General features: G+C 43.7%; 2 protein-coding genes and 1 pseudogene across 3 annotated transcripts in view; 1 reads left to right on the forward strand and 2 right to left on the reverse strand.

Moving 5' to 3' along the window:
• The window catches only part of HESX1 (HESX homeobox 1), a 26,818-nt gene extending 23,366 nt beyond the window's left edge, over positions 1-3,452 (reverse strand). The window contains exons 1-2 of one of the 2 annotated variants that reach the window (XM_017894148.1): positions 3,364-3,452; positions 2,196-2,240 (exon numbers count right to left, since the gene is read on the reverse strand). The gene's annotated coding sequence lies outside the window, so the exon portion shown is untranslated. Of the gene's footprint in view, positions 1-2,195; positions 2,241-3,359 lie in introns of both variants that reach the window. The other variant, XM_017894149.1, reaches the window with a different exon arrangement.
• Positions 7-3,339, reverse strand: LOC108543597 (cytochrome c-like; annotated as a pseudogene).
• Positions 3,453-5,162: 1,710 nt separating the features above from the next.
• Positions 5,163-10,838, forward strand: part of APPL1 (adaptor protein, phosphotyrosine interacting with PH domain and leucine zipper 1) — a 45,267-nt gene continuing 39,591 nt past the window's right edge. The window contains exon 1 of the mRNA XM_017894136.1: positions 5,163-5,222. Within this exon, the coding sequence (XP_017749625.1) occupies positions 5,205-5,222 (18 nt within the window). The 5' untranslated portion in view covers positions 5,163-5,204. The remainder of the gene's footprint in view (positions 5,223-10,838) is intronic.

A 10,838-nucleotide genomic window follows, 5' to 3' on the forward strand; every position in this document is an offset into this window, starting at 1 on the left:
CCACAACCCAGTCTTAGTTTTAAATCAGGACTGCCCAACAAAATATTCTGTCAGTCATTCATGATCTGAATTCTGGTGTATGAGATCTATTAAAGTATGGTACACATAAAAAAGTCATGAGACATTTGTTTTGTAATAAATAAAATGTGGCCTATTATTCATTAGTAGCTTTTTTGAGATAAGCTATCAAGTCTGCCCTTTCTTCCTTCTTCTTAATGCCAACGAAGATCATTTTGTTCCAGGGATGTACTTCTTGGGATTCTCCAAATCCTCCATCAGTGTATCCTCTCCCCAGGTGATGCCTTTGTTCTTATTGGCGACTGTGTAAGAGTAACCAGTGGCCTGACCTGTCTTCCGCCCGAAGAGACCATGGAGATTTGGCCCAGTCTTGTGCTTGCCTCCCTTTTCAATGGTGTGGCACTGGGAACACTTCATAATAAAAATCTTCTTGCCTTTCTCAACATCACCCATATTTAATTCTCTTTTTAGTCACTGGCGCAATGAAGATTCCTGCTCCGAAGCCGTACTTCCCAACTCTCTCAGGAATCTGTATTCTAACAACCTTCCCAGATGATTTTTATGTGTGCATGAAGTTTGGAAACCACTGACCTAAAGGGATAATTTTTAAAAGTAAAGAACCAGCATCACTTGGGTTATTGGATTCTTTCCTATTACAGATCACAGACGAGAACTTCAAGGAGTATCATGTAAAAACCTAATTATAAGACCAAATATAATTTTAGGAGACTAATAATTAACAACTCTATTTACAAGACTGTATGTCCTTTCGTTGTAAATTATACGTGTGAAATGTCTCAAGGGATAGATGTGAAACGTCTCAAAGAAATCTTTGGTGGATGCTGTTTAATCCTGACTTGCCTTCCATAAAATTAACCAGTTGCCCAAAGTTTTTACTCTACTACCCACAGATGAGTCTCCAGTAACCCCTAAGGCATTCTCTGAACAAGCCTCATTTCCTGTATAAAAGAAAACTGGCTTAAAATGAACTGAGTTTGGTTAACTGCACAAAACTTAGGCTGATTAAACTGGTTATCAAAAATGACTATGAATTCTGCAGCTTTGGAGATGTTTTAACATAGGAAATACAACCATATTTTTGGATGAGCAGGGTATACAGTGGCCTAAAGCTAGAGAATCCAAATGGAAGGCTCAAACTGGATTCTAGTACAAACAGGTTAAAACTAGATTTGACTAAACCTACCTCTCCATCCAAATGAATGTGAACCTGTTTTGTTTTTTATTTTTTCATTTTATTTATTTATTTTTTGTTTTTGAGATGCAGTCTCACGCTGTCGCCCAGGCTGGAGTGCAGTCTTGGCTCACTGCAATCTCCACCTCCCGGGTTAAAGCAATTCTCCTATCTCAGCCTTCCGAAGAGCTGGGAATACAGGCGCGCGCTACCATGCCCAGCTAATTTTTGTATTTTTGGTAGAGACGGGGTTTCACCAGATTGGCCAGGATGGTCTTGATCTCTTGACCTCGTGATCCGCCTGCCTCAGCCTCCCAAAGTGCTGGGATTACAGGCGTGAGCCCCACCGTGTCCAGCCTGTTTTATTTTTTAACCAATTGAGTCTGGCAAGAATTCCTTGCCATTCTGCCATAATATAATGGCCTCTTGAGAATCCTTCACAGAAACACAGTTTAGATGTACATAACATACTAAGAAGGAAATCATTTAACTTAACAATACCACACCCAGATAATTCAGATACCTAATAGAATTTTTCATTCGAATTATTTGGTTTGGCCAAGTTAATTTTTTTTTTTTTGAGACGGAGTCTTGCTATGTCCCCGACGCCGGAGTGCAGTGGCGTGATCTCGGCTGACTGCCCCTGGGCCTCCCGGCTTCAATTGAGTCTCCAGCCTCAGCCGCCCTCGAATAGCTGGGACTACAGGCACGCCACCACGCCCAGCTAATTTTTGTATTGTTAGTAGAGAGTGGGTTTCGCCATGTTGGGCAGGCTGGTCTTGAACTCCTGACCTCAGGTGATCCACCTGCCACGGCCTCCCAAAGTGCTGGGATTACAGGCGTGAGCCACAGCGCCTGGCCTTTTTTTTTTTTTTTTTTTTTTCTTATACATTGTTTACACTCCTCACTCCTGATTCTTAACAGTTGTCACAACCTTTCTTCTCCATTTAAAATCTAACTCAGTTCAATCAGGAAGGTCACTTACCTTGAAAGTCTTCCTTCTTTAGAGCTGGGGTGCATGGTGTTCTTCCTGGCAGAGTAGAAACAAGGTATCAAGGAAAAAGAACCTGTAACACACTGGGAACCCTTAACTCATTGTAAGAACTGCCTCCAAATCAACTTCCTCAAAAACTAAAGAACTCTTCGAGAGAGCGAGACTAGCTGATAAACAATCTAAGGGGAGAACTTCTAAAGATTGTAACACTAAAAATAATTCCGTAAAACTACAATGCAAGTCTACCCAACAAAACTTTAAAAATATAATTTTGTCTTTCCTTCAAGAAATCATGGGAAAATCTACTATTTTCGTTTAAAATATATAACTTCTATTTGTTACTGTATTTGGATTTGTGCTACCACTATTCTGGATTTGTTCCCATGTATCTGTGGAACCAGGCAGCTAATAATCTTTACCTAGCATCTCTGGGTATTTCTTGAATGAAAATGGAATGGATTGGTGGAATTAATGGCTAGATGTTTAGAAGACACTACTTTGTTATTTTCTCTGTATAATGATGAAAGCCTACAACTATACAGAGACATAAACGAGCCAGGGTGAGAGGCCGGGAAAGATGAAGAGGGAGGAGGAAAGGATGGGCTTGTAGCCCTCATCCGGTCAAATTCCCAACTTTGAGCTTCACTTTATTGTAAAATTAGAGGCTAAAACTATTTAAAGCTTCCAAAACTTTTTGATGAAACAGAAATGCCAGTTAGTTACTAACATAATTAACCAGTGTTATTTTCCTGAAGGACTGATCTTGGGAGGCCAGGTAGGAACTGTTAAACTGGCAACAAAATCACATGTTTTCAACTGAATATACTGATATTCAAGTGTCCAGAAAAATAATTTCGAGGCTACGTTCACAAGTTTGCCAGAAAGCCCTATTGACACAGCTGCGGATCTCAGACATCTGAGTTAGCACCATTCTGCTGGAGGGGATTAAGACTGGATGCTTCGAGCGGAGTTGGGAACATTATCATCTGAGGAAACTAAAAGGCGCCAGCAGTAGGGCTTTTTCCAACGTCTCTGACAAAATATGTTGCGGGAAAAGCCAACCCGCCCCAAATTCCCTCGTGTGGCCCTAACTCGAGGCTCCGGCTCCTCGCGCCAGCAAGCTGAGGAAGAGACAGTTTCCTGCGATTTAGATACAAACACGCGCGTGCAGGGAAGGCCATCCCAGGGCAGCCACTGCCACCTCCGCCGCTTCCGACGCCCGCGCTCACGGGAGAGCCTCGCGCCGCACGGGAACCTCCAGTCCACCGCAGCAGAGCGGATGGGCGTCCCCGGGAGCCAATGGACGCGCCGGGAGGCGGGGCAGGGAGGCCGAGGGGGCGGGATTTCCCTCACGGCCGCTCGGCGTCTGAAGGCGGTGCGGGCGGGGACGGCGGCCGCGCCAGCCGGAGAGGGCGGGCCGGGGTCAGCTGCGGCGGGTGGGCCGGCGCGCGGGAGCTGTGGGCGGCCGCGGCGTCTCCTGCCGCCGGCCCTCCTCCGCCACGATGCCGGGGAATCGACAAGACCTGCCCAGTCGAGGAACGCTGGAGGAGCAGCCCGCAGGTGAGGCGCGCGCCTGGGGGCGACGAGGGAGGAGCCCAGCGGCGGCGACGCCCAGGTCTGCAGCCTCCGCCGCTCCCGCAGGTGCCCGCCCCGCCCGCAGGTTGTCGCCGCGCCGCCGCCCGGCCGCCGGCCCGTCACCGGCGGCCGCACCCCGGGTTGTGGAGGGTGGGCCCGCCGCCAAAGGCCCGCGTGGGCCTGCTCGGCTGGGCCGAGGGCCGCAGGCGGAGACCGAGCCGCTGGTGCTCGTGGGCCGGGCGGTCACGTACGCTCGCGGGTCTCCTTTTTATTTGACGAAAGGCGCCGTTTTTATCGCCGTAATGTGAGGTGCTAAATCTCGATCCTGGAATTTTCTCCCCAAGAACCTCTTCAGAGAAAATGCAGAAGGGAGAGAAACCCCGGTAGTCTTATTTAATGATTTCCGAGGCTCAGCAAGCTAGGGAAGGAAATGGATGGTTTTTCTTCGAGAGAGGCTGTAAGGTTGTGTGTGGAGACCTAACGGCAAAGCCCGTGACGGGTCCCGGAGCCCAAGACCGCTTTCCCCGCCCGTGACTGTGGTCGCTGTCACTCGAGCTGTGTATGGCCAGGGATGGACGGTGCCTTCGCCGCTCCTCGACTGCTGCGCCGCTCCCTGCAGACTTGGCCTTAATAAACTCATCAAAATAAAAGCCCTGTGTTCTGTGCGTCGGAATGATGCTGGTGTGGTTGCTCTAGCTTAAGACAGTTTTGGAAAATATAACCATTTAATATGTTTTAAGTACTGAAGAATGAAATCAGCTATATTTTTAAAAACGTTGGCAGGGGCTGTAACTTCCATAGATTAAACTTCATCCCTAAGCCTTTTTACACGATAATTTAAACGGTTTAAGACGGTGTTGCTGGTTGGACACTATTTAGAATGAAACATTTCTGAATTATTGCTCATTTAGAAATGCAGTTGCACCATTTCGTGTGTCTTTACAGCTGAACATGGCCCCCAAAGAAGAAAAGCAGAAGAGGTCTAGATCTCCTTTTCCTGGATGACACTTCTGCCATGGATTTTGTGTCAGTGTTAATTGCCAAGTTGAAATGGGGCTCTGATTGTAGAATTGATTTGTTTTTTTTTATTCTGAAAGTTATCTTCACAGACCAGTTGCCTGCTGCTAATGTACTCTTAGCCTATACTGACAAAAAGAGAAACACATTTGGTTTATCTTGACTGCCAATATAGCCGGTTCAATTTTTTTCTTCATGATTTCTCCATATAAAGTTATAAACTGTATTTGTTTCAGATGATTTGCAAAAAGTTTGTGGAATTGGTCAGGCGTACTTTGTCATTTTACTTTTTATTATGTAAGATTCAACAGGTTGCCTTATCTTTCTTCTCTTACTTGGCTTTTTTTTTTTTTTAATAGCCCGTAAAGACTATAAACAGCTCAGAATGGATTGCATACTGCCCTAGATATGACTTGTGAGGCAGAGGTAAAATCTTGACTCATCTAATTTCTTGAGCTTTTTGCACAGATTAGTTTACAACTTAAGAATTGTGTGTGTTTTTTTTTTACAAGCATGCATCATACTAGTATCAGTTTTACAGTATATGTGTTTGTTTGTTGAGATGGGGATCTTCTATGTTTCCCAATCTGGAGAGCAATGGCTGTTCACAGACACTATCGTAGTGCACTGTGTCCTGGAACACCTCTGCTGAAGTGATCCTCCTGCCTCAGCCTCCCTAGCAGCTGGGAATACAGGCGTGTGTCACTGTGCCAGCTAGTTTTTTTCTTTTTCTTTTTTTTTTTCTGAGACAAGGTTTTGCTCTTGTTGCCCAGGCTGGAGTGCAATGGCGTGATCTCGACTCACTGCAACCTCCGCCTCCCAGGTTCAAGTGATTCTCCTGCTTCAGCCTCCTGAGTAGCTGGGATTATAGTCGCGTGCCACCACACCCACCTAGTTTTTGTATTTTTAGTAGAGACGGGGTTTTGCCATATTGGCCAGGCTGGTCTTGAACTCCTGATGTCAGGTGATCCGCCCACTTTGGCCTCCCAAAGTGCTGGGATTACAGCTATGAGCACCTGGCCTGTGCCAGCTAATTTTTAATGAAGTAGTCACATTGATATTCCTTCAATGTTTAAAGGCAATAAATTTGAACTAGGTAAAATTTACTTGGGAAAATTAATGGGGACAACTGGGATTTAGGAAGTATAGATACTTGGAGGTGATTTTTAGGTTGAACCTGTGGCAGAATGGAAAGCCTTGAATCTAGGGTTGAGGAGATTTTTAGTCATCACTGTCACTTACTACCTTCTGCTTTAGGGCAAGTCATTCAACTTCTCTGAACCTCAGCTGTTGTGCCTGAATTTTTGACCCTGATTAAAAAAAATAATAGTTGCTTGCTTCAGAAAAATTGGAAGGCCCAGAAAAGAATAACACACAATTACCTGTTGGGTACCCAGCAAAAACCTGTTAACAGTTTGGTTTCTTTATTCTACTGTTTTTTTTTTTTTCTTCTACATGTTTTAATGGAATTGAGATTATATTGTGCATAATGATCTTTATCCTGCTTTTAGCTTAACGTTATAACTTAAGTGTCTTCATATGTTTTTACATTCTAAATAAAAAAATTTGAAGACCACACACTTCCTTAACTGATTCCACCATCCACTGCTGGACTTTTAGAGTTTTCCCAAAGTTTTGCTTTTATAAACAGGGCTGAGATTAATGCTTTGGAACATAAATTTTCTTCTCAGTTTGAACTATTTTATTTAGAATAGAGTCCAAGAAGTAGAGCAGCAAAGAATATGAAGACTTTTAAAGCTCATAGTTAAGTTTTTTGTTTTTTTTTTGAGACAGAGTCTCAACTGTCACATAGGTTGGATTGCAGTGGCTCAGCCATAGCTCAGAAACCTTAAACTCCTAGGCATACGCTACTAAGCTCGGCTAATTTTATTTTATTTTATTTTATTTTTTTGGAGATGGAGTTTCACTCTTGTCACCCAGGCTGGAGTACAGTGGCATGATCTTGGCTCACTGTAGTCTTCACCCCCCGGGTTCAAGTGATTCTGCTGCCTCAGCCTCCTAAGTAGCCCAACTAATTTAAAAATCTTCTGTAGAAGATTGGGCGTGGTGGCTCACGCCTATTATCCCAGCACTTTGGGAGGCCTAGGCGGGTGGATCACAAGGTCAGGAGTTTGAAACCAGCCTGGCCAACATAGTGAAACCCCGTCTCTACTAAAAATGCAAAAAATTAGCTGGGCGTGGTGGTGGGCGTCTATAATCCCAGTTACTCAGGAGGCTGAGGCAGGAGAATTGCTTGAACTGGGGAGGCAGAGGTTGCAGTGAGCTGAAATTGTTCCATTGCACTCCAGCCCGGGCAACAGTGTGAGACTCTGTCTTAAAAAAAAATTAAAAAAAAAAAATTTTTTTTTTTTTTTAAAGACAGGGTCTCACCAAATTGGCCAGGCTAGTCTTGAACTCCTGGCCTTAGTGCTGGGATTACAGATGTGAGCCACTGTACCAGGCCCTAAAAGTTTTTTATTTGATTAGTTTTTAAGTTTTTTAGATCATTTAGATCTAATCAAAAGTGACCTGCCAGTTGCTATGTAAAAAAGTTAAGAGTCTTGGCCTGGCACAGTGGCTCATGCTTGTAAATACTTGAGGGTGGGAGTTCAGGACCACCTAGGGCAAAATAGCAAGACCTCATCTCTACCAAAAATAAAATTAGCTGGGCATGGTGGCATGAGCCTGTAGTCCCAGCTATTCAGGAGGCTAGGGCAGGAAGATCAATTGAGTCCAGGAGTCCGTGGCTGCAGTGAGCTATGGTCACACCACTGCACTCCAGCTTGGGTAGCAGAACAAGGCTTTGGCTCTAAAAAACAAACAAACAAACAAAAAGAACCTGGGAGTGATGGAAGACTATCCTGAATTACAGTTATCCTTCTTTTAGTTTTGATTTATAGTAACTAGGTATTAAATTAGGGAGAATTTGCAAGTCCAAAATCCAGCTGATCAAAGAAGCATCTTTTAAGGATACTGCCTGGAACCTGCGGGGGCAAAAAAGCATGTTTGGAATTACCTTGCCGAAACCACACAGTTCTGCAAAAGATCATGCATTAAGCCAGAAAATCTTAAGCTTATACTAGATGCCTTGTCCATATTTATATGTTGTTTTGAAAATTAAAATCAAAATAAACCTTGTTAATTACTAAAAACAGATAATGATCTTTAAAAACTTAATTGATTTTATGTGTAGATATGTATCTTAGTGATTCATCTATGAGAGAACAGTGAAGACAAACCCCAGTCCCAAATGGGATCTTCTTTCTTTGCATAATATGAAATACTCATGAGATGTGCCTTTCCCCCCCAACATTTTAATGTCTCTGATTGGGATTCCTCATAGCGTTAATGGTATGTTAACAATTGTTATCAGCCAGGTAGCAGTAGTAATGTATTTCACATTGCCTGCAAATGTACATACTTGGTTGTTTCTCCTAGTAGCATACTGGCCAAGTGTAGTCTCTCAGTGTTCAACTAACAAATCATTTTTGCCACCATTTGAGAAAGGAATATCAGTCCTGATTATTGTCCAAAAACCTTCCTTTGACACCTGGTGAGATGTCAAATGACATCATCAAAACTTGCTTGAAGAAAATATTAGGGACAAAAATGGAGTACTTCTAAGAAATACTTATCTCCTCATGGCACAGAGAATGATAATGTATAGGAAAACATGAATATTGATGACTCTTGAGTTGAAAAGTGGTTCATGGGCCGGGCGTGGTGCCTCATGCCTGTAATCCCAGCACTTTGGGAGGCCAAGGTGGGCAGATCACGAGGTCAGGAGATCGAGACCATCCTGGCTAACACGATGAAACCCAGTCTCGACTAAAAATACAAAAAATTAGCTGGGCATGGTGGCGGGCACCTGTAGTCCCAGCCATATGGTAGGCTGGGGCAGGAGAATGGCGTGAACCCGGGAGGTAGAGCATGCAGTGAGCCAAGATCGCGCCGCTGCGCTCCAGCCTGGGTGACAGAGTGAGACTCTGACTCAAAAAAAAAAAAAAAAAAAAGTGGTTCATAAGATTTGAACTCTATGAAGTTTTAGAAATAAATTTATGATGCTTATATTTCCTATGTTTACATGAGAGCTGTATATGATAAAATTCTGTTTGAAGGTCTGTTTCCAAAAATATAAGGTAAAAAATTCAAGACATAAAACCTTAAATCATAGCTTAATTGCCAGCATTGTTTTGTTTGAGTAGTACAAAATAAAATGATGCATCTTACAATGGATACCATCATAGATTCAATGAAATGGTACCATATTGATTCTATTTTTTAAGCTACTAACTTTAAACAAACAGTAATTATCCAGTGTTGAAGTTGATATTGTTAGCGTAAAATAGGGAATCTGTTTCAACTTTGTTTGAGTTAAGAAGAGCTTTTAAATTTAATTATGCTACAAGTTTTACGTATATATGTAACTCCTTGAATTGGAATTACCCATTTTAGAAAAAAACAAAACAAAATAAAACGAAGTGGCAGATTTTCTTAAGAGTGGCACTAGCCAAACAAGATTTCCTGATGCTTTCTTTTGTACATCTTAAAATAGCACTATAGGGAATTGTAGTGGAGTGTTTGAAAAAGATTCTGTCAAATCTAAATCTCTGAGGCCTGGGGAAGTAGAAGACTGAAAATAGGGACTTACTGGTATAATGATTTTGTGTCTTTTCCCTTCCTTTATACTATATTGACCTAGCTTCCTCCTCTGAAAATAGGAAGCTAAGGAATAAGTTGATATAAGAAGAAAAATTTCTGGCCATGTACAGTGGCTGACACCTGACCTGTAATCCCAGCACTTTGGGAGGCCGAGGTAGGAGAATTGCTTGAGCCAAGCAGTTTGAAACCAGCCTGAGTAACATAGTGAGACCCTGTCACTACAAAAAAATAGAAAAAAAGTAGCCAGACATGGTGGCACATGTCTGTAGTCCCAGCTACCTGGGAGGCTGAGGTGGGAGGATTGTTTGAGCCTGGGAGATCAAGGCTGCAGTGAGCTGAGATCATGTTACTCACTGCAGCCTGGGAGAAAGAATGAGACCCTGTCTCAAACAACAGCAACAACAACCACAACATTTTTCTAAGGCTGAGGTATAGGCCAGGTGCTGTGGCTCATGCCTGTAATCCCAACACTTTGGGAGGCCAAGGCAGGCAGATCACGAGGTCAGGAGATCGAGACCATCCTGGGTAACATGGTGAAACCCCGTCTCTACTAAAAAATGCAAAAAATTAGCCGGGCGTGGTGGTGGGCACCTGAAGTCCTAGCTACTGGGAGTCTGAGGCAGGAGAATGGTGTGAACCTGGGAGGTGGAGCGTGTAGTGAGCCGAGATCGTGCCATTGCACCTCCAACCTGGGCGGCAGAGCAAGACTCTGTCTCAAAAAAAAATCTAAGGCCGAGGCATAAATTATTTTTAGAATAAATTACAAAGTCATCTTTTAGATTTTAAGCTGCAGTTATCTCCAATAGTTGTTGGTATTTTCATTCTTCCCCTGCCTTTGGGATGTAATGTGAGTATGTCTACCTTGCCTTTGATAGCTTCAGCTTCCTTATCTTTGATAAATTTTTATTTTTATTTTTTTTGAGGAGTCTCGCTCTGTCGCCCAGGCTGGAATGCAATGGGCGATCTCGGCTTACTGCAAGCTCCGCCTCCCGGGTTCACGCCATTCACCTGCCTCAGCCTCCCGAGTAGCTGGGACTACAGGCGCCCACCACCACTCCCGGCTTTTTTTTGTATTTTTGGTAGAAACCGCGCCTGGTCTGACATTCTTAACATTTACTTATATGCTTTCCCCCTTAAAATGAAGATAATCTGGGCCGGGCGCGGTGGCTTAAGCCTGTAATCCCAGCACTTTGGGAGGCCGAGACGGGCGGATCACAAGGTCAGGAGATCGAGACCATCCTGGCTAACCTGGTGAAACCCCGTCTCTACTAAAAAATATATAAAAAACTAGCCGGGCGAGGTGGCGGGCGCTTGTAGTCCCAGCTATTCGGGAGGCTGGGGCAGGAGAATGGCGTAAACCCGGGAGGCGGAGCTTGCAGT

The sequence above is a fragment of the Rhinopithecus bieti genome, unplaced genomic scaffold (genome assembly GCF_001698545.2).
Source record: "Rhinopithecus bieti isolate Rb0 unplaced genomic scaffold, ASM169854v2 scaffold_21649, whole genome shotgun sequence".
NCBI lineage: Eukaryota > Metazoa > Chordata > Mammalia > Primates > Cercopithecidae > Rhinopithecus > Rhinopithecus bieti.